The sequence below is a fragment of the Rhincodon typus genome, chromosome 9, assembly GCF_021869965.1.
Source record: "Rhincodon typus isolate 14 chromosome 9, sRhiTyp1.1, whole genome shotgun sequence".
NCBI lineage: Eukaryota > Metazoa > Chordata > Chondrichthyes > Orectolobiformes > Rhincodontidae > Rhincodon > Rhincodon typus.
This window is the reverse complement of record NC_063340.1, coordinates 11,240,685-11,264,566: the sequence shown is the minus strand read 5'-3', so window position 1 is coordinate 11,264,566 and position 23,882 is coordinate 11,240,685. Positions and strand designations below refer to the sequence as shown.

The 23,882-nt window shown below is 42.0% G+C and overlaps 1 protein-coding gene across 1 annotated transcript; it reads right to left on the bottom strand.

The window, feature by feature from the left end:
• Positions 1-19,335: 19,335 nt before the first annotated feature.
• foxa2 (forkhead box A2) lies at positions 19,336-22,491 on the bottom strand. The gene is made up of 2 exons (XM_020512459.2): positions 22,255-22,491; positions 19,336-21,525 (listed from the first exon to the last, which is right to left on the bottom strand). The coding sequence occupies exons 1-2, from the start codon at positions 22,339-22,341 to the stop codon at positions 20,299-20,301; spliced, it is 1,314 nt and encodes a 437-aa protein (XP_020368048.1). The 5' UTR covers positions 22,342-22,491; the 3' UTR covers positions 19,336-20,298.
• Positions 22,492-23,882: the final 1,391 nt, after the last annotated feature.

The window sequence follows — 23,882 nt, the reverse complement described above, 5'->3', positions numbered from 1 at the left end:
AGCAGCAGAAAGCACCAAACTGCCAAAACTTAATGTGTGTTTTACTTCCCTCTACTATGATATCAGCATTCCAGTAGCCTCCACTTGGCTCCATGATCTTACCAAGAAAAAGCAACTCCAAATCATTGACTTCTCTTTCATGCCACCAGTTGAAGGCTTCTCCTTTTTTGCTTATTCTCTACAAGTACAATTTTTTTGAGACAAGATGGTAAGGCTTGTTGCAAGAATAAGCAAAAAACTTCTAGTGTGAAAAATAGCTTGGAAGTGAGACCTCTTGCAAGAGTGGCATTTGGCCTCTTTACTAACGCAATTGTTCACCTGTGCTGTTTCCAGCCACATTGATAATGGTTACCAGAGTTTGCCTGTCCTATTATGCCCTATGCATACATAAACACACACTCTCTCTCTCTGTCTCTCTCTCTCACACACACACACACACACACACACTCACACACACCCTTCTCTCATACACACACAAACACATACACACTCTCTCTTTCTCTCTCTCTCTCAAGCATACACTAAATCAGTTTTGGTCACTTGGTTGGCATGGATGAGTTGGACTGAGAAGTCTATTTTCATGCTGTATGACTTGCAGATGAGGGATGACTTAACATTAACAAGAGCAATTCAACTGAACACATAAGCTGAAGTCAGGAAACAAATGTGATCAGTGATATGGAGAACTACATTCCAAAAAAAGCCAAACCAGTGGAGTATGTTATGTATAAAAGCAGAGAGGTGGTCACACAAAAAATGGGGCCTTGGAGGACATTTACCCGAATATGCGAGGCCAAATGTCCTTGACTGCTAAAGTGTTCCCTCACTGGGAGGGAACATCCCTGTCCAGCGATTGTTGCGTGGTGTCCAACCATCCGTTGTCACAGCATCTGCTTAGTTTTGCCAATATACCATGCTTCAGGGCATCCTTGCCTGCAGCATATGAGATAGATAGCATTGACCGAGTCACATGAATATCTGCCATACACATGGTGGGTGGTGTGCCAAAGTGTGATGGTAGTGTCCATGGTAGTGACATGTCTTGTAGAAGTTGCCAAACGCGCGCGCACACACACACACACAAAAATCTATGGGGTGAATTTGCATTTGCAGATTTGTAATGCAGATACATTCTCTTTTATTCAAAATGCACACAAGTTGTAGACAGTCAATGTGACATTTTATAAAGTCCTACTTTGGAACTAAAACCAGTCTGACTCCAAGTTAACACATGGCCAGATTCTAAACAAGGCCTCACACCTAAAATGCATTGTCTGACCTGGGATGTCATCTCTTGTCGACTGAGGGAATTGATGAAACCTTTAGTTATTTGGGGCAGTGAGTTGAAAGAAATTTTGGGATTTGCATATTAATCCTTTCTAACCGATTAAAGATTTAACAGCCATGTTAGGTTTGTTCAATGTATTCACATTAGTTCTATGACTCTTTGATCTTTTGTTTATAAATTATGTGTTTGATGCCACCTCTCTCATGAACACCTGAAGAAGGAGTGAGACTCTGAAAGCTTGTGTCTTCGAATAAACCTGTTGGACTATAACCTGGTGCTGTGTGATTTTTGACCTTGTCCACCCGAGTCCAACACTGGCACTTCAGCATCATGGCTGTTCAACTAAAACATGACATTCCAACTTGTATAATCAATGGCCTGATCAATGAAGGCAAGCCTGCCAAGCGCTTTTTTAACCATCCTGTCAACCTCTGAGGCAAATTTCAAGGAACTATGTACCTGAAGCCCTAGGTCTCTCTGTTCAACAACACTCCCCAGGATCCTACCTTTAATTGTGTAAGTCCTGCTTTGTTCATCTTTCAAAATGCAACACCTCACATTTTTCTAAATTAAACTCCACCTGCCACTTCTCAATCCATTGGCCCAATTGATCAAGATCCCTTTGTAATCTTAGATAATCTTCACTGTAATCTTCACTGTAATCTTCACTGTCTACCATAGCACCAATTTTGGTGTCATCCACAAACTTACAAACTGTGCTTTCTATGTGGTCAGACAATGGGGTACAAGACTCAACAATCATTCTGCGCCTAATTACTTCAGCTTTTAAGTTGCTGTACTCACAGTTGTCTGCAAATCTCTTTGTATAATTGATAAGAGTGTTGTTAGTTTCCCATGTCACTGGTATTTAGCTTAGTATATTTAGCTCATATGATAATGGTTTTCACAGATTGAAGTAGGCATACAGGGTTTTTAATATTTCCTCATCATGACTATTTTCTTTGTCAATCCCTTGCCTGATGGGAATATTAAGTCCTCTGCTATCTATTGCCCATTGGAAGGCATCAGTTTCACAGCAAGGCCAAATGCAATGTAATACCTGGTAACTGTATTGCACTAATAAAGCAACATTTCTGCTTGAAAGGAACTTGTCAGAAGATTCTCGGCAAGGGCACAACCATTTTCAGGTTTTTTCAGACACTTGTTTCTGCCATATAATATTCTCGGTTTTAGTATGGTGCTGAAGAATATTGACAGTTATTTTCTGATAAGGAAAACATTTACTTTATTTAAGAAACATCTTACTGTAGATTAATCTTGCCACAAGCCTGCAAGAGAGGGCAGTATCATATGACATTGCTTTATATCCCTGTGATGATGTATGCTGTGTCTCATTTCATCACACAATGAGGCTTAACCCATTGTGCTACATTACAGACAAACAACTTCAACAATGAGCAATAAGATGGAGCAGAAACCCAGTATCCAGTGAATATTATGTACAATGGCCGATTCACAACATTGTCACATAATTCTGTTAACTGTTGCAACAATAAGTGATAACTGTAGCTGTAAACATTTATTTTGAGCAGTTTTGGGCCCCATATTTAAGGAAGGAGGTGTTGGCTTTGGAAGGGTCCTGAGGAAGTTCGCAAGAATGATCCTGGGAATAAAGGGCTTGTCATATGAGGAACAATTGAGAACCCTGGGTCTATACTTAATGGAGTTTAGAAGGATGGGGGGGGATTCTCATTAGAACTAACAAAAGATTAAGAGGCCTAGAAAAAGTGGATGTGGGGAAGATATTCCCACAAGTAAGAGAGACTTGGACCATTTCTTGCCTCAGAATGAAGAGATGATCCTTTAGAAATTAGATGAGGAGGAATTTCTTCAGCCAGAATGCTGTGGGGCTAAATCATTGAGTGTTTTTAAGATGCAGAGAGATAGGTTCTTGATTAGTAAGGGGACCAAGGGTTATGAGGAGAAGGCAGGAGAATTGGGTTGAGAAACGTGTCCACCGTGATGGAATGGCAGAGCATACTTAATGGGCTAAGTGGTTTAATTCTGCTCCTATATCTTACGCTCGTAAGGACATACCTTGCTTTCTTACTAATGTTCAATCTATTCCCATATACAATGCTTTCTGATGCACATTTCTCTTATTTGGGTTCAAATGATGGGCTAGACTGGAGTGAGAAATAACAAAGTGTGCAGCCAAACAAAGGCAAAATGCTGCAGATGCTGTAAATCAGAAATAAAGCCAGTTAGCCCATGTGGAGAAACTCAGCAGGTCTGGCAACAGCTGTGGAGAGAGAAAGAGAGTTAACGTTTCGACTCCAGTATGACTCCTCTTCAGAACTAAGAGTGCATCCAAGGTTGACCAGTCTTGCCTGAGATCCCTCAGATTCCAAGACAGAGAGAGATTGTAATCAGTGAAGGAATAGGTTACCTAGTGATTTTTCTGAAATTCTATGCACTTGCAATGCTTTAAATATATTTTCTCTGGGAAGAGATAGGGGTGAGAAATTGCCCTGTCAAAGGTAATGTTGAGATGTTCACTGCAATGTGATGGGGCAGAATTTATATTCCATGCTATTGTTGCTTCATCTTTGAAACAATTGGTGCAGTTTGTGTTTTTTATTGTTTGAGAGGGAAACACTTTTCCCACAAATGATTTGGGTAACATGTTGCAAGGGACAAATAACAAGGTAGAAAGCAGAAGTGGTGATGAACAGAAAAAAGAATTCAAAATACTCCCTGTCTAAAACTTACACTAGCAGGATAGATGGAGCAATTGATTGATCGATTGATTGTCGATGTATGGCATTGGTTTGACTTTATGTTAGGACAGGGCTGATGCTCCTCAGGTCTGTCACTGATAAATCGTGTGCCAGCTGCCATTGATCCTGAAGATTCTCATTATCAATGATCGTGGCAGCAATAAGCTGAAACAATTGAAAAATAATGTTGCAACAGAGCAAAAACATTGCAGGCAGATCCTACAGGTGTATGGATTCTGGCTGGAATGTTGCAATATGTCATGATTCTGCTCATTTTGATTTATCAAGGAGGAATGTACCTATTAAATGCTGTGCATCTCTTTAATGTTGTCAATACTTATAGATCGGGACCATTTGCCCCTTGCATTGAGAAAGAAACACGTTTTCAAAATCTCTGGTGTTTTCTTTTAGATATAAAACCAAATGAAATTGTCAACTCAAATGGCTCCATGTGACAAACAAATTCAATTAGAGTCACAGAGTTGTGCAGCACAGAAACAGACCCTTCAGTCCAACTAGTCCATGCCGATCAAATATCCTAAATTAATCGAGCCAGCACCTCCTTCCCTAATTAATGTATTTGGCCCATATCCCTCTAAACCCTTCCTATCCACATACCCATCCAGGTACCTTTTAAATATTGTACCAGCCTCCATCACCTCCTCTGGCAGCTCATTCCGTACACACACCACCCTCTGTATGTCAGTTACTCAGTGGTATTGCACAGTATTTTTACCCCTTTTTGTTGAGTTTGTTTTGGTTTTATATCTCTGGTCAGGCTCTTTCGTTTTCAGTAAAAAGATAAAATATCTCGCTGCCTTCGGAAAAATCATGCCGTGTTGATAAGAGAGACTTCTGGATGTGGATTGCAGCTTCTTCGCTGGGACTGGCGAGTTAGTCAAAAACTCCAGAACCCATTCCGTGGAGACTGTGGACCAATCGCTTTGCTGACTGTGCCAGCATTGAAATGTAGGTGCCTCACTCCGTACAGAAGGCAGTATAACTCCGATCTGCGCTTTTTGAACGCAGTAAGTTGCAATTGACTGAAAGCAGAGTCTGGAGACTGGGTTCCATCGCCTCGGCCATAAATCAAAAGGCAGCTACTGAATAAAGTTGCCAGAGAAACTCTAAATACAGAGATACAGAGAATGATGCAGCCTAGGATGAGACTGTTTGGTTTATTGTGTCTTTCCTGGTTCATTGAAAGGGGAGTCCGATTAAGTCTGCTCGCCTCCCATCAGAGACAGAAGGCAAACCGCTACACGATGAGAACCATTTATAGATTATTATTGAAGTGCCTTCATTATCATTTCAGGGATTGCATTCCAAATTACAGCAGCTAAAATATGCTTTTGTTCTCTCTCACGCTCTCTCTCTTGTTTTCTTCCCAATCACCTTCAATCAGTTTCGCTGAGTTGCTGACACTGCTGCTCATTTTGTTTTATCAAAACCTGACCCACCCAAGACCCCCGAGTTTGAAGGTATTGTCACATGTACTAAAGCCCATGTACTGGATATTCGGCCCATCGAGTCTGTGCTGGTTAAAAACAACCACCTAATTATTCTAACCCCACGTCCCAGCAATTGCCCGTAAGCCTCGTATGTCTTGGCTTCATAAGTATTTCTTAAACTATGGATTTGTGCCTCTGCCACCCTTATAGGCAGTAAGTTCTAGATTCCCACTACGCTGTGGGTGAAACGGTGTTTTCCTTACATCCCCTGTAAACCTCCTGCCCCTTTGATTAAATCCAAGCCTCCCCCTCCCCCCTCCCGGTCGTTAATCCCTCCATCAAAGGGAAAGGTTTCTTCTGGTCTACCCTGTATATGCCCCTCATAATCTTACACATCTCAATCATGCATCCCTCAATCTCCTCTGGATTCACGTGCAAACAGAAGATATCCCTTTGATTTAATATGATTGCCCAACCTTTAATACGCCAAGGTTGGTGGTTTGGGGGGGCGGGGGGGGGGGGGTTTGTTGGTGGTGACAGAGGATATTCCAGTCTTAATTTCCCCCCTCACTAGTTCATCTCTTTGGAGGCAATGCGCTCCACAGGATTACATGGATCCAGGTGTGACAGTCCGAAAAGTGGGACAATATTATAAAAAAAAAATCTGTGAAGACTGGAACTCTGAAACATAAACAGAAAGCGCTGGAGAAACTCAGCAGGCCTGGCAACATCTATGGAAAGAGCGAGAGAGAGAGAGAAATGGAGGGTTGGTGAGCGGTTACCGGACTGGAAACATTGACGCTGCTTCTCTCTCCACAGACGCCGCCAGACCTGCTGAGTTTCTCCAGCACTTTTCTGCCTATGTTTCATACAACTGTTAACCTAGAGCGTCTGCGCATTTTCTAATTCACAATGTGCATCTGGAGGATAGATTACAATCTGTAATGACTGTTTTTATTTATTTCTCAGAACTAATTATTTTTTCCCACTCGGATGTTAGTTCTCCATCACTTACAGAGGACCTGAATATAAAATCGTTAAGTTTATCAATTAAGACAGAACAATGTATGCAGTTATTGTTTCTTCCCTAACTCCAGCCCCAGCCACAAAATTTTAGTCTCAGCTTGTTAAGAATGGGCCACAAACACACACACACACAGACACACACAAACATACACACACACAGACACACACACAAACGTACACACACACACACACACAGTCGCAGATACACACAGACACACACACACAGTCAGGGTGGATAAACATAGCTGGAAGAGGACACGTCAAAATGCTTTCAGTTTGGCTTAGAAAGCCTAAGAAATTAAGGAACGACGAGTGACTCAACAACACTGCAGATGTTTGCAGAGCATCTGGGTGGTGGCTAATTTTTCATCAGAATAAATCAGAAAGCTATGTTCAGTATCGAATTCTACTGGAGGCATGCTCATGCCGAACGAGTGGATTACAAATATTAATTGAATCTACCTGTTCAGAGATGTTACTACACATCTCTGGAGCCTGTGGGACTTGAACCAGTACCTCCTGGCTCAGATGTAGGGACATTATCCAGATGGCACAGTTGCTCAGTGGCACTGCTGCCTCACAGCGCCGGGGACCCGGGTTCGATTCCACCCTCGAGTGGCTGTGTGGAGTTTGCACATTCTCCCTGCGTCCGGGTACTCCAATTTCCTCCCACAGGTTAGGTGGAATGACCATGCTAAATTACCCATAGTGTGCAGGCTTGGTGGATTAGCAAATGGAACAGGAGGGTTACAGGGATAGGGCAGGGTGAGATGCTCTTCAGAGGGTCGGTGTGGACTCGGTAGGCTAAATGGCCTGCTTCCACATTATAGGGATTTTTATGATTACCACAATGTCAGAAGAGCCCTGCACCAATGAGCAAATATTCTATGTCTTTCTTTTAAATAAATAATAAACTGCCGTCTGTATAGCCCGCAGTTCGGTTGTGTTTCGCCTCAGTCTCTGAAGTTTAAGCCGTAAAATCAGGGCCACCAGTGTGTACACGAGCGCTTACTGCGTTATTACATTTTAAGGTCAATACCAGACATTCTTGGGTCGTTTGCCCATTCCGTTCCTTGTGAAAATTATGCCTGACATTTCATAAAATGAAATGACAAAATAGATTACACGTTGAGGCAAAAAAATTAGGGATCAGACTCTCCCGTAGCAGGTGAGGGCGCCCTCAGGTCAAAGGCAGACTTGTTTCGCCTGGTTTCTACAACGAAAATATACAGTGTTCAGAGGGAAACAAGTGCTTATTTTTTAAATTTCATGAATAAGTGTTTTTTGTCAGTTTGTTTGTGGGTAGTTGCTCTGTTTTACTGTCCAAGGGAAACCATATTTAACACACACCGTGATGAAAAAAGATACATAGTCGTTGCATCACACGCTTTTCGCTGAAACACCCTTAGAACATGCATGAATAGGATAAAATGGACACAGAATCGCACTGAAACATGCAGCAAACGCCCGGCATGCACAGAATACGAAGCAATGTTTATACACTCAAACGCAAGGTTACTCTCAAACACCGTAGTCACACAGTGTAAGCTCTTAATCACATAATTTCTGCAGATATAAACAGTCCCTCACTCCTACCCTACACATACTCAAGACATATTTTTAAAAAACACAGAAAGCATTCACCCATCACACCTTTACATCAAATATTCAGACACAAGTAATAAGCACATATATCTCAGCACAGACACACACACACACACAAGAATCATACACCATCATTCAAACACACATAGGGAACACTGCTACAAATCACTTTCAAACCCATAAAGGGAATATACATTCATATGATTCACAAAGCGGACAGGCATAAGCGGAATACAGTCAATTTACACACGCACACGCATGTTGACACACTATTACACTGTATCTACATATATAAACATTCGCATAGTCTCATAGTGTGCACATACCGGTGCAAACACTGCCTACAGACAGAATCATATTTGCACCGACATCTGCGCCCACCGAAACACACATCAGTGCTCAGAGGACGCATACCAGATACAAACAAACACACATGTCACCCGAACGCTCGTCCGCTTACACGGGATAATATTGACAGACACACAGCTCCTCGCTTACAGGCATACCATCCATGGAGATGTTCAGGGAAACGAGCACATACACATTCATACAGACGCCTGCAAGCACTCACTCAGTGGAGCTCCCGCAATTATATGGTGGTCTGGAGTATAAATCTATTCATAAAGACAAATAGCATCTCCACCTGCGTGTTGCAGATTTGATGTGGAAACTTAATTCATTGAGGGAACTTCTTGAAGCAAGTCTTGCACCTGTAAAAGTCACTAAATGCAACCTGTCTTAATCGATTCCCATCTGACAGGACAGTGCATCCGTTAACGTCCCGTGAATACATCTATTACGAAGGAGATAACGAAGCACGATCTGCTAAACAGGGACAATTATAACATTCTCTTCACCCTGGGTTCACACCTTAAAAGAACACGTCTTTTTTTAAATAATCATGAAAAATAAACAAGCGAGAGCCGTGAAAAAGGGCATGGAGTCAAAAATTAAAAACCTAAATGTGAATAGGAGGGAAAAAAAATAAAACCTAAATCCAAAGGGAGGGAAAAAATAAAACCTAAATGCAAAGTGGGGAGGGCAAAAATTAAAACCTAAACGCAAGGTAGGGGACAACAATTAAAATTTGAATGCAAAGTGAGAGCAAAATTTAAATGTAAATACAAAGAAATGGTCAAAAGTTAAAATTTAAATGCAAAGGAGAGCAGCCGTTGAGCTGTCGGGGATTCACAGGATATTCAAATATGGTATGGAAGAGATTCCTCATGAAATAAACATTGATATTCCTGATTAATCCTTCCCAAAGTTCCACAGGAAATATGCTGAAAACGATGAGAATCGATTTCCACACACACATATACATTTCTATAAATTAAAGATTATAAATAGAATTTCTAAATGTAATTATACATATGATACATATACTAAACAATGAATATCACAAAATATAATTATATACAGTTATATAAATTAGTGGGTTTTCTTAACATACAGTTGTTGTTTCTTAGACCTTGCGGAAGCGTGTTTCTTTAAAGTGCAACATTTCTCACCAGGATGAGAATGAAGTGACACAGTAGGATCTTAATGAGTGTGTTTTCCTTATTGGTGACTCAAGAAGCCTGATCGGTATCACGACTGAATGAAATCAGAACAGATCAAAAACCAAGATTCTTTTAAAGCAAAAACAGAAACAAAATTGCTGCAGTTTTTTTAAAAAAAGAAGCCCTAACAATTGCCACACGACAGAGCCTTTATTGTCAAGAAGTTGGAAGTTTTCGATGCCCCCTCAGAGGATTTTGGCTCGTTTCCTTGCTGCCTTGTGCCGCTGCAGTGGAGCACATTGTATTTGGCAGAATGCGTGTTGTTTTTAAACCCGCGCAATATTTCGACCCAGCCGCTAAATCATTCGTACAAAAAAAAAAGAAAGCCTGGGGTAGTATAATCTCCAACTGTACTGCGGGTGTGCCTTAATTTATAAAATACTGTGAGTGTTTCGTTAGAAGATGCAGTTAAATCGATTGCAAGATAGAATGTGTGAATCGCCTCTTGCATACCAACGTTAACATAAAATTTGATTAAGTGATCCCATGTCCACTGCTAGCTTCTATTTAGTCTTATCAATTAAAAATCATAAATTAGGAAGCAAAAAAATAACGTTCATATTATTGTGATAGGATCCGTCATATTCTAAACTATATTTGAATTTTCATATAGAACATAAACCTTGCAGATTTCGATAGGATCACAATATAGATTACTTGAGAGCTGCCTCTTTGCAGTCAGACCGCAATTACTTATGAAGTAGGTCTTTCATATCTGATAACAATCGAGATCTGTAAGTTTGACAACTGGTAAAATTAACTTAAATTGCAATAACATAACAACTAATTTAATATGACCTACTAAGATTTGCGAACGGATATTTGCCCCTTTCCGTTGTGTTATTTAAACGATTTAAAATCTCTATATGTTTACGATTATTTAGAAATGATTTTTAAAGGGACCAAAACAGTACACGTCCCCTACAAAATTTCCAGCTACAACTACTCCTGTAGTTGATCAACCTGCCTCACAGAACTGTTTCCTGGGGTTTAGAACAAGCATCTGAGCTGAGATTAAACTGATCTCTCTTACGTTGAGGTGCAAGCATTTGGTTGGAGTACAGCGTAAACGAATGACATTCAGCACGACTTCCCTGTTCTTTGGATTTTCTCGCAGGCTCCACTATATTATTTAGAATGCTACCGTTATCCACCCAGTTCTCCCGTTCTCCCCGAGTTTATATCAATCAGGATCGTGGTGATTTGACAAAAAAAAACTGATTTCGGTTTGGGGCTCGAATTATTATTCCCAGTCTTATTCCCTGTCTCTTTCATCCTCGTCCTGCTCGCCTTTGTTATATGATTCTCCTTAAACCTTTCGGGATTTTAATGACTCCCTTTATGGTTCTGCACAAAAATTACTCTTTAATTGCCTTATTACGAGAAGGTCAAGTATAAATGGTGAGCAGCTTCCGGTCAAAGTACAATTGGAAGCTGGTTATTTATACGTATTGACAAAGCAACATTAAAATGGTTATGTTTAAAACAAACAATGAGGATAAAACAAAATTAAAGATTTTGAAACATTAGTAACTTGTGATAGTGACATTTCATAAAGGGAACTTTTGGAAACCTCCCTAAACAGAGTGTATTGTTAACGAGTCTTCCTCCCGCTCATTCCTTTACTGGAAATGGAGAAGAGCGAGATTTTGGATATAAAGGTCACATTGTGATGTTGTTCGCCGTCTGTTTTGGAGTGTACCCGAACGGGGTAATGCAAAAGCCGGACGTCCCGACCGGACCCGGTCCCCTCTCGGGGTCTTAATGAACTGCTGTGCGCTACCGACTACCCCCGCTCCGCTAACAGAGGATTAACCGTATCGCAAAGAGAAAAGGCGAGTTAATGCGGTATAGTGTGAACTGTCCCACCCTTTGCAATAGGCTAAAGCCGAATTACAGCTTGTTACGAACGTCTCCCATCAGTCTCCCGGGAGACTACACAACTTGGGTGTTCCTCATCCCGGTGAACTAGCAGAAAGCTGCGAGCATCCTCTCGCTTTCAGATGGCAATGGTCATCGGCTGCTGATCACTGTCCAGCTCTCTGTTTGCTCTCGCTCGTTCTTTCCTGTTATTTGAACGTCCACCTTTTCTCTTTTTTTGTGGGGGGAGATGTAGCCAGACTTTCTAATCGTTAAAGTCAGGAGAGAGGCCTTGAAATGTGTCAGTGCAAACTGGTCACCCAACGAGAGAGAGAAAAAAATTAATATACTATAATGTTGACATATAAATTCTCGTTCAGGGGTTAACTGTATCACTGTGACAATCCCATTGTCAGGCATCCACGCTACCTGACTGATACTTTACAAAAAAAATCTTAAAACAACTCGAAGAGTTTTAAAACTGAAACTGCCGAACAATTTTTGTTTTTGTTGAACTTGAAGAGTTTTGTTGGTTACGGCAGGGAGTTTGAGTTGTCTCTCGTTTCTATTTTGTCTTTTTTAAAAATATATATTCCCTGAAAGAGCCTGGGATTCTTAACCCCATCACTCAGACGAGAGAGGAAAAAAATCATTGTGGTTGACATTTACTCATTACACAGAGATAAAGTAACTTGTACCAAAATGTAATTAAATTGTCCCGCAGTAAGTGAAGGGATCAAGCAGACCCCTCATTGTAGGAGGGAACTGGCGTCTGTTGTCAGGACAACAGTAAACTGTCCTAGCTTACGGTCTGCAATGAACCAGCTCTCAAGCGAAGGCATTTTACAGCAACCTCCTTGCTAGAGTTGTGTGGATCTAGTGCTGTGGGGAGAGCAGGGCTCCACAATGCTCTCTCTCCACTGGCCTCCCTTGCTGAGGCGGAGAAAAAAACACTAAAGTAGGAGCCGCCACGTTATAACCTAATTAAAACCGTTCCCCTCACTGCAAACGTCGCTCAGGTCGTTTTGTGATTCACTTAGCACCATGGTTTCAAGTTATGTCCGTACAGAAATCTTCTTTTTGGTGCATTCAGGGGTAAAAAAAAAATGCTTTTGAAGGTATTACTTTGTTCTTTTCGACGGCCTTCTGTCCTCTCTTTGGGTGTAATTAATGCAATCCCCATCAAAAGGTATTAAAAGTCCTTTGGTATGGTGCCGAGGAAGAGCTGGCTGCTATAATGTGAATTTCAACACAGAGAGAGAGAGAGAGAGAGAGAGAAAAAAATCCTCACCAAGCTAATTACTTAATGTCAGAGATAAACCCAAGTTCATTGCTACAGTCCTTCCTTACTGTTAAACCTACTTTTTCCCTTCGGAAGGTCGGTGTTTAATTCTATCGCAAATTTATTTCAAAAGCCCAGTGACCTTTTGTGTATTATCCGAGGAAGAATTAAAATTAAAACGCGCGAGCAGCGCGGAATATTGCTATGAATTCTGTGACGTTAACGAGAGTCTCTCTTAGCCAGACGCAAGGACCGGCCTACTTTGAACCTCGATATCAAAAGGCCAGTTGCATTTAATTCAAAGCTGGAGTGCGCTTGACAAAGGTTATTCCCATCAAAGGATGTGAAATGAAGTACGTGGATATACACTCATTTAATGACAAGTAATTGACAAATCCCGAAGACGCGCATTACTAGTGGAATAGGACTGTATTAATTATTTAACAGCGATTACCCTTGCAACGTGTCCTGTACAGAAGTGGTCATGTATTGAAAATATGACAAGTTAAAGCGCACTTTCCTGCAACAGACAGAGAGAGGAGGGGCAAGAAAGGAGGATCGATATTTTGCTCCTCAGGTGAAGAACGATTGGCAATTTCCAAATAAATCATAAATCATGTGATGTAAAACTGACCTCACCAAGTCTTCATAATTCAAATCATAGGCATTATATACATATGTAATTGGATAGATAGATAGATAGATGGTTGGATAAGGCCACAAGACGATAAAAAAGGAACAGTAAGCCGTTCGGCCCCTCAAGCCTACATCGCCATCCAATAGGGCCACAGCTGATCCAATATTCCTCACATCAACTTTCCTGCATTTTCCAAAACCCTTGTTTCTCCTCCTGATCAAGTCTCTATCTCAATCTTAAATATACACGGGAATAGATAGATAGATAGATAGATAGATAGATAGATAGAAAAAAACAAGCAAAAAGAACAGGACAGAACCATTCAGTCTGTCAATCCTATCCTGCCGTTTAATGAGACATCTGCCAATTTATACAAGTCCCTATACATTTAAACAAAACAAAAGCCACCTCAGATTTACATGGTCAATTAATTGGCACGTCCTGTTTCGCTCTCTCTCTTTCTGTGTGTGTGTGCGTGTGTGTGTTTGTCTGTATGAATGAGACAGTTCCACACTCTCCTCACCCTGTGCCTGAAAACCATCCTGTGAAAGAGCGGATTCTGATCTTCACCTTATCTCCCTAGTCCGGGACCCACCCGTCCTCCTGTCTCCCCCAGTCCCTACTCCCAAACCAGATCCATGGGTCAATCGATCGAATGATCGATAGATGGTGGATATATAAACAACTTGCAGACGTATTCCGTTGACTAATATTTTCTAAACTCTCCCTTTCCGCAAATATATCCTCAGCCACCATATTAAAATACTTTGTCGTTTCACAGTTTGCGTAAACATTGCAGTATTAGAGTAGCAATTACTAAAGAAAATCTGGTCAATATTCTAACAGGCTTTTTCTAAGATAAATACTGCGTGATTTTTTTTCAGAATTTATTTATTCTTCCATTTATATAAAGACGTAGAATATTTTCGCCTTGAGACCACATGGGAAAATCGACTGAGAATGGAAGTATTCGTGCTGGGGTTTGTCTTAGATAGTGTTCTTTCTCTCTCTCTCCACATTCATGGGTCAGAACGAGTATTCCTTCGGTTTGCTAACTAACTGTAAACGCCCTATCCCAACTGTGACAATGCGGCAGATCTCACCCGCTGTCTCTTCTGGATGTCGAACTTATGCGTTCAGACTCCACACAGCTCGATTAAATTAAAAATAAAACAAAAGCAAGTCGAAATAATTGTTCGGACTCTTTAGAGGTAAAATCGGAATAACTTTGACGAACCCCATTGCAACCCAAGACCAGACAGAATAGAGAATGGCATAGAGACGACAGAAAATAATAGTAGTGTGCCAAGGTATTTCTGGTCTAACGGTGGTGCTCGAAAATAGTGTTAAGATTCAGCACTAACTGTTGACAAAATAAATACTCTGCCAAAACTTATGGCAATGAACAACTGCAATTAAATGCAATTTTAACCAAATTAATATTTCACTCCTTCGCCCTTTAAATAATCATCACAGGAATTTGACTTTTTTCAACAAAAAAATAGAATAGTTATTAAGAACGTTAGGGACTGATTTATTAATTTTTTTTTGTTAACGTTTCATGGAGACAAATGACCCTGTCTATTTGGGGCTCTTGCAATTTCAAGATGCGACCTGGAAGTTATCCATCTCCAAAACACGAATTGATCTGAATTAAGAACATGATTAAGATGGGTTTGAATGATGGGTTTGCTTGGCTATCTGACTGTCGCCAAACCACCCTACCCCTCCCACCCCTGGAACCTTTCTCTACCGCCCACCACCGCCGCCCCCGCCTCACCCCCCCACGCACCCCCGCCTCCCCCGCAACACACAAACACAACCACCATCTTCCCCATTTCATTTCGATTTCGCCACTATCAAATTATCTGTTTGCAAATGATCCCCGGCAACAATGTCGAAAAGATAACTAGGACTGACACTCCTCTCAATGCCACTTGTTTAAAACAATGCTGTCCGCCATCGTTTCCCGATTCATCAAAACTGAATAGCTTGAAAAATCTGTCATCTCCAATTGTCTTTGCATCTATCCTAATTCTCTTGCATCTTCCCCCTATATATCTCGACCTCCTTGTTTATCCAGCGCTGTATATCTTTATCCGTCTTTCCTTTATAGTTCTGTCAGATCTATAACAGGTTGATTTTTGCTCACAATAAGACACTCAGCGTGAGAATCTATTCCTCCATTCAATTAAGAGATGCATCCTCTTACATATACACGCCACTGACCATTTTTTTCCACCAATAGTTAATAGGAAACCAGCAATAGTGGGTGAGAGGGAATGGGTATTCGTGGGGGCTATTTTCAGATGCATATAAGTTATGTGGGATTTTCAGAAAAATGCAGAAGAGACTGAAATCTGGCTCCAATGAGTTTGAAGCTATTCTTGATTTCGGAGACATAATTTGATCATTATATTGACTGCCCTCTCTCTCTGGCTTGTTTGATTCCCAACTAAAAGTCGCAATCTCCATTAAAGGTAACACAATTCCAAGAAAATTTTTTTTTTCAGTTTCGACCCGAATTAAATAACATTATTTAACTTTCTAATGTACTGGCGCGGTGTGATATCTAACTGAGGAGCAACACTGTGTTGAGGCTAGTCACCACGATATCCGCTAGCACAATTCTAACATCTCTTTCTGAACCTGAAATGCGTTGCGCCATCCTCACGGATAAACCTACCTGGTGCCTCTCAGTCCAGTCGCTCCAATAGAACCAGCTTCTTCTGAGCCTGTTCTTTGTACAGAAACTGATGCACCGCTGGATTATTTGAGCTCAGGGCTGCTTGGTGTTGACTTTAGCACAAAGCAAAGATTTCACTGGCCCGGCAAGGTCCAAAATGATTATTTTAGCAAGATATTGATCGGTCTCATAAAATTCCTTTAAACACAATCCGGGGTTGGCGGGGGGAGGTAGATGATGAGGAGAGTAACAGCTACCTGTTCAAACTCATGAGGCATCAACGAAAGATTTACCTTCTCAGAAATGTTTCTCGCTTACTTCGGCCTCCCTTATTCGTCCCTCCCGTGTGATATTTGATTAACAGAAATTAACAAATATGATTGGAGTTGGGAATGTAGGTAAAATAAGCGACAACCAAACAAAACGTCAGGATCAAAAACTTATGGTATAAATAACGTTTGATAGGGGAATCTAAAATTGAGTGTTTTTAAATGTGCTTATTTTGACAATTATCAAATTGACTGCTCCCCCTCTCCCCCACCGCGCCCCCCCCCAACCCGCCAATACAGTGTGTGACATCTTATCTTCCAGGATCAGCGCGGTGAGACACTTTTAAGTCGTTTTAAAACGACCCGCTGACAATGGTGCTGTGATATGGAACATGTAGGGTTAGAATAGCGCATTCACGCGTCTTTTGTCACCACGGCTGGTTCATTTCTCCACGTATTCTGCTTCGCTCCGGGAGGCTTTTATGCGATCATAATGAAACAGATTTCATGGCTGGTTCGCGACGTGTGTGTCCTCGGGAGTGAGAGACTAAGGTTGGGCTCCCGGGCGATGCAGTGTCCACCGTGAGCTGAGACAATGTGAAATTAGAAAGGGGATTTAACATTGTCACTTCAATAGAGCAGAACTTGCTCATCATTAACAAGAGAGAGACTGTACCCGGGACTGAGAAATTTGAATCCAAGATTTGTCCACTCCCCATCCCCCTTTTTAAAAATGTGCTACATTTTCAATGTTAACTCGCAGTTGTTAAAATATCTGGCTTTTAATTCCAAAGTAGATATGCCTCAGGTTTTGTTGCCAATTCCTCCCGTGCGGCTAAGATGCAAAATTTATATTTAACTTTCAGGTGAGCCGCCAGGTCTAACGGTGGAAAAGGTTGCAGGTTGTGAATGAGGCATTTTTTTTCCAATTCAGCGATTGAAAAATACTCGACCTCCGTCTCCCGCCCGTTATAACTAACCGACAGGACAGTGAATCCCGTTAAACAACGGCCGGAGTAAAATACCGACTCTTGTACACTTTTCCAGCTTGTGGAACTGTCCCTGAGGTCTCGTCTTCTGGTGTGTGTAAATTATTATCGATGGATGAGGTGAATCAGCCCTCAAATTCTGCATTGCACAGTCCGCTGTATATCAGTTGCCTGTCCGCCTGTATTTGCACATATTTAGATTTTAGAATTCCAAGACGCCAGTCAAACTGCTTAAGGTATCTGCTTAAAACAGTTTTTAAAACTTGAATGGATCAGAACACTGTTCCCCGTTCTAAAACTTAACTTGAGAACTTTAAATGTTTGAATAAAACACTTCTGAAAATGGCATCAAACTCAATTCTTTTTTCTTAAAAAATGTGAGCTAATTTCAGTGTTTTGAAATCCTTGGAATTTCTGTATGTAAAATCTCATTTAAATTGTCATTTTGAAATGAACTAAATGTGGATGTGTGACTCATTTAAATTGCCATTTTGAAATGAACTAAATGTGGATTTGTGACTAGTGTGTGTTTTTTTAAAAAAAACTTTCTGGGCTTTTAACACGTCAGTCCCAGATAAGCAGGGAACACGATCAGAGCTAATGCATCCATTATCTCCCTCAACAATGATGCGGTCCAAGAGATTGAACCAACCAGATAAGAAAGCTGACCATCCCCCAGCAGAGAACTTATCCCTGCTCTTGAATTCTCCTGATCAAGGGGGCATAGACCGATTGAAACTCATGTAACTGGCTTGATGCAATCGGTAAAAGTTATGTGTAGCATAGACACGAAATGTCTATGTTAATATTTCAAACGAAGGCCAAGCCTGCGCATTGTCGGTGAAAAAGTTACAGTTATGTTATTGAAAAAAACAAGAGGTCGTGAGTTCTGGTTGACTGCGACAGTTGGTTAAACAGCAAACCTGCCAAATTAATCTGACATATTTCGTAATTAAATTAAAAGAGGAAAAAAGAAGTCGGGGGTATAAAGCTGCAATTATAATGGGACTGGGGGTGATTTCAATATCCCTGCACCATTCTCTCCGAACGGGTGAACTGCGGTTTTATCGAACGGTCTTAACAGCTTTTAATGACTGAGAGATTCAGAGCAATCGCACCGTTAACTACGGGGAAAAAAAATTCCCCCCAAAAAACACACCACCGCCGAAGTGGTACTGGTAAATAACGAAAAAAAGAACACCTCGGATACGTTTTTTTGTGTAAAAAAAACTGCGCATTGCATCCCCTTTCAAATAAATTATTCGCGTTTATTTCTACACAGACGAAAAAAAAGTTTGTAAAAATTCGCCCTGATGGGGAGCCCCACCGCGTTAAAATAAAAACGTTGTCAGTCAACACCGACTCCAGTCGATATGGATGCATTCCATTCCAAATGCCACTATACTGGAGGAGCTTTTGAATGGGAGCGAAACCTACACCTTACTGTTTGAAATTGAAGCACGGGGGAGAGATGAGTGCAGTCCTCTACCTGGCGCCACTCAACACGGTGAGCAGTGATCACCGTGACAGGGAGAATGCAAAACGGACGCTGATTCCATTATATGTATATATATGTATATATATAAACGGCGCACTAATCTCCTTACCTGCGCCGAGGTACAAACCCAGATTCGCTCACACTGTTGAGGTGTCTCACCGATGGAGCAGAGCGCGACATCTCGACTCGAGAATGAGAGAATGGTCATTCAGCTGCCTAGGTATCTCTCTTTTGATTCGATTGGAAAGAAATGTGAAACGTGGCAGTGCATTTTACCAGCGATGGAGGGGAAAATGTTGTCAGCACCAAATGTGTCAGCATTTAAATTAAAAAGAAAACAGGCGAAAGTCACCGCGTTGTTCAGTTCTGCTTTCGCAAACGCTTCCAACATCTAATTAAGTATATAATTTGTTAAGTCTGCTAAGCAAGAAGAAAGGGTCATTTAACCGGATCAAAATATGTTCGTTTATTTTTTTTGTTGTTGTATGTCTGTTTGTTTAATTACATTTTATCGTTTATAAAATGTTAACATTCTCAACGGAAAGAAAAAAAGCTTTCTCAAGTTTCTTACATGGGGAACGACAGCATCAAAGGACACACACACACACACACACACATACAAATAAGACTTCCGCTCTAAAATCTACAGCTCAACAATAAATTAAAATCACTTTTCTTTTTTTAAAAAAGTCGGTGTATCAAGTGAGAATTTACAATCTCCCGGCTGCGTGCGCTCGGGACGGGGTTGTCTGAGGAATTAAGAAACAAAAAGTGCAACAGTTTTAACAGCAATGAACCTTTTCCACGAGCGGGAGTGAGTCAGCTGCCCTTTTCATAGTTCTCGGAGGGGAGAGGATCAGACAGAAATCGGTGTATACATTGAACATTGAACACTTCGGGTTAATACAAGATTCTGAGAGAGAGAGAAGCCGGTAGCATTATAGGGTGTCCCCCAATTATAAATAAATGGACAAAAACTATAAATTACTTGCGGGTGGGGGTTTTGTTTTGACGTTATATGCTAGTAACACTTTCGAAATTTGAAACGTATAGGGAAGGGATGTTCTCTTTTTTTTTAAAAAAAGAATTGGTCCTCAATGAGAGAAATCGACAAGAGAACTGTGCACAGTACAGAAACGTCGTTATATTAAACGCCTCGTTGTATTCTGAAGCAGCCAAAACAAACAGAAGACATTTAAAACGGCCCGCAATATACAGTCCAAAAAACAACCGTGAAGAGGAATCGCTGAACAGCTAACAGTTTGAAAACATCAACCAAACAAAAAATTTCCAATTGCCTGCGCATAAGATTCGCCCCCACACACCCTCCCTCCCTCCCTTAATTAATAATTCTTACAAAAATGTACAGAGTTGGCCCAGTCCGATTGTGAGAGGGGGATAGGTTTAAGATGAGTTCATGATTGGTCTGGAATACACACCTTGGTAGTAAGACGTGTCGTTGGCGATGGACGATGGATCTAAGACCCCTTTGGAGCTCATGGGGAGATTGGCGGACATAGGGGAGTTATAGTTAGAGTAATGCATCACTTGGTCATACGCCTTCAAGTCCATTTTGTGATGTTGCTGTTCGGAAGACATCAAGTTGTTGATTGAGAACGGGTGGTTGAACGAGTAGTGGTGCTCGGGTTTCAGGTGGTCCTGACCTTGCGACGGCAGATGGGACAGCACCGAGTGATGTTGGTGCATGAGGTGAGGCGGTGGCGGAGGCGCCTGGCTTACCGCTCCGTTACCGTGCTCCGGGCTCAGGGTGGAGCTCCGGGACTTGAGGTCAGCCAGGGGTCTCTTGGGATCGCCTCCTCCTCCGCCTCCGCCGCCGGGAGAGCCGCCGGACTGGGGTGACTCGTTCCCGGCGCTGGTATCGGTGCCGCTACCGGCGGAGCAGCTCTCGGAAGCCTTGCGGCCGGGGTCTTGTTGCGAATTCTTTAGCGCCTGTTTCTTCTCGCACTTGAAGCGCTTCTGGCGCCGCAGGTAGCAGCCGTTCTCGAACATATTCCCCGAGTCAGGGTGCAGGGTCCAGAAGGAGCCTTTCCCCGGTTTGTCTGGGGATCTGGGCACCTTCAGGAAACAGTCATTGAAGGAGAGCGAGTGGCGGATGGAGTTCTGCCAACGTTGCTGGTTCTGGCGGTAGAAAGGGAACAGATCCATGATCCACTGGTAGATCTCACTGAGAGTCAGCATCTTGTTGGGAGACTGCTGAATGGCCATGGTGATAAGGGAGATGTAGGAGTAAGGAGGCTTGGCGTGGGTATAACTGCGGCGGTAGGTCTTGGGATCCCTGGACCTGTTCAGGTTGGATTGGCCGTAGAGTGGACTCATGCTCATGTTGGTGTACGAGGTCAGGGCGTTCATGGAAGTCGCCTGGGCGCTCATCGGACTCATGCTGGGGCTCAAGGCACTGCCCATGCCCGTCATGCCTGCTCCCATGCCATTCATCGCCCCCGCTCCGGGGGACATGCCAGTCATAGCCGGGCTCATGCCGGTGCCGACGTAAGACATGTTCATGGACCCTGCTGTCATGTTGGCTGTGGTGCCCATCGCGGACATGGTCATGTAGGTGTTCATGCCATTCATTCCAATCCCCCCATTCATATTGCTCACTGTGGGGTAACCCTAGGGCAGGAAACAAGAAAAGCAGACGGTCACCTTTTTTGAGAAACTAACTGCCCCTAAGCGCCTGAGCTAATCTTAAAAGCAGACAGAAACGAGGCATTCACTTCCACGTTGGCATCGCTCACAACGCGTCCCATTCACTCGTGAGAAGCAAAATCTCACTTTTTAAAAAATTGATAATTCGGTTTTTATTATTGTATATAAAAGGAGAAAAATCTACTGAATTGCTTTTTAACTATCAAACTCGATTATTAATTCTGCCTGAAAAAAAATCAACAAATTTTTCCTGCAGTAACGATTTAAAAGGAAAATAATGAAACGGTTGAACTAAAAAAGGCGAGTGTACGAAAAAGGAGGTAAATTGTAACAAAAAGAGCTGCATTAAAGTGGACCTGTCAATAGGCATTTAATAAAACCATGACATAGCCAAAGCACACTCAACATCTGACTTTCGAATAAATAAGGTTTGAGTTTAATGATCAGCTCAAAGTAAAAGGGAACTAAATAAGTTATGTCTCCAGCGCTTTCGAAGTATGTAAATGTACAACAGAAACTTTATTTTAGCCAAATACAACATTGTTTAAAGACTGTTGAGGTACAAATCGAGGAGGAATTGGAGCCGCGCAAGTCAATATTTGATCACAAAGTTAATATTATCTTAAGGCTAATATTATCTTGTACATAAAGAGGATTGCTTCAAAAAACCAAAAAAAAGCGCCGAAAGCTTACCTCGGACTCTGCATAGTAGGAGCTCCAGTCTGTGTGGTCATGTCCTTCCATTTTCACTGCGCCTAGCATACTGGAGGTAGGGTGCATTATAGGGCTCGAGAGAGAGAGAGAAAAAGTTCCTGCTGATCGTGGGCGATAGATTACCCCCGTGTCCGATTGCGGAATGGCTTATTTTTTTTGGGGAGGGGTGTGTTGAGTGTGGGAGGTGGTGGAGGAGGTGTGTGCATGTGTTGGTGGGGGTGGAGGAGGTGGGGGGGGGGGGGGGGTTGAGGGTGGGGGAAGTGCTGGGTTCTGCAGCCCTAATGCTAAACTGCAGCGAACGAGCGATCCCAGTGATGACAGTAGTTTGAAGTGACGTGGGTGGCTTAGCGGTGCACGGTGATATAAGCAGTCAGACCGCCAATCCCCAATTTCCTCGCAATCCTATTTGAATAATCATTTCACACCTAGCCGTGAGAACACTACAGCTTGGCCCCCACCTGCTACCAGCATCATATGGGGCGGGGGGGAATTTTGAACAAATTCATTAAACTGACGTGTGATTTGCTCCATTAATAGATTTGGAGGGGGGAGGGGGGCGTGTGGAATGGAGGGAATTTCTACCTCACTTCTTTGGAAAAAAAAGTCCAAAAAAACCTGGTCCATTAGAAATGGCCGCGCTGCAACGTGAGTCATTTTGTCAATGGAAATGGGCAAATTAAGATTTCGTTTTTTTTAATTGAACAGGAGTTTGAGATCTATCACGTTTAAGTATGTGTCTCCAGCCACCCCCATCCCCAACCTCCCTCACCCAGAGCTCTTTGCTCTTACACCTAACGCAAACTTAAACCGTGGACTGTCACAGCGTATTGCACACATGAATAATCTAGTTGCTAAAATGACCGGCTGCTTTCCTCTAACAATCAAAGCTGCTCCATCCGTATCTCAAAGGGAGACCTCGGGGCGTGATTATGGGGTGCAAGCCGACTCGGTTGTACGTTTAACATAGTCCCAAAGAACTCCTTCTTGCGACCATTATTGTAAGAAAAACAAGCACACTTTTTTTTCCAGGGGGTATATAATGGAAATCGATATAATATTAACCCGCCTTCATGAGGGTAACACTCTACCATTGGCTCAGTTTTAATTGTCTTGAGGATAGAGGAGGCAGCGTGCGCCTTTTCACTGGCGCCGCCAAACTTGCGAATACTGAACTGCCAGGAAAAGGTGTATTATCTCCTTCGAGAAATTCAGAAAGATCCGTGATTTAAAATTGATCGTTGCTAAAGTCACGGGAGATGTTAATAATCTTAGTAAAACGGCGTGTCAGACACACCCGCGCGGACACACACAAAAAATATTATTCTGTTCATTTCGTCAAAACACAACTCAGTTTCCGACCATTAGTTAGCGTTTGTATATGTACAACAATCTCACGTGCGTGTTTTTGTCAATAGACGCTTGAAGCACCTCGAAATTCTTTTTTAGGTCAAATGTCTTTTTTCAAAGCAGATTTTGTTTTTGAGCCGAGTTTAAATGCAGCTGAAACCGACCCACTTTGTGATTTCTGCATCACTGGTGGACTTAACATTCATGAGAAAATGGCACCCCTTATTGAAAAATGTTTTCGTTTAGTCATTTTGGGGGGA

Excerpts from the sequence above, each read along its gene's own strand:
- foxa2 (XM_020512459.2), bottom strand. The coding sequence starts at position 22,341 with ATGCACCCTACCTCCAGTATGCTAGGCGCAGTGAAAATGGAAGGACAT. Across the intron at positions 21,526-22,254 it reads CCTACTATGCAGAGTCCGAG|GGTTACCCCACAGTGAGCAA; the intron begins GTAAGCTTTCGG and ends TTCCTGCCCTAG.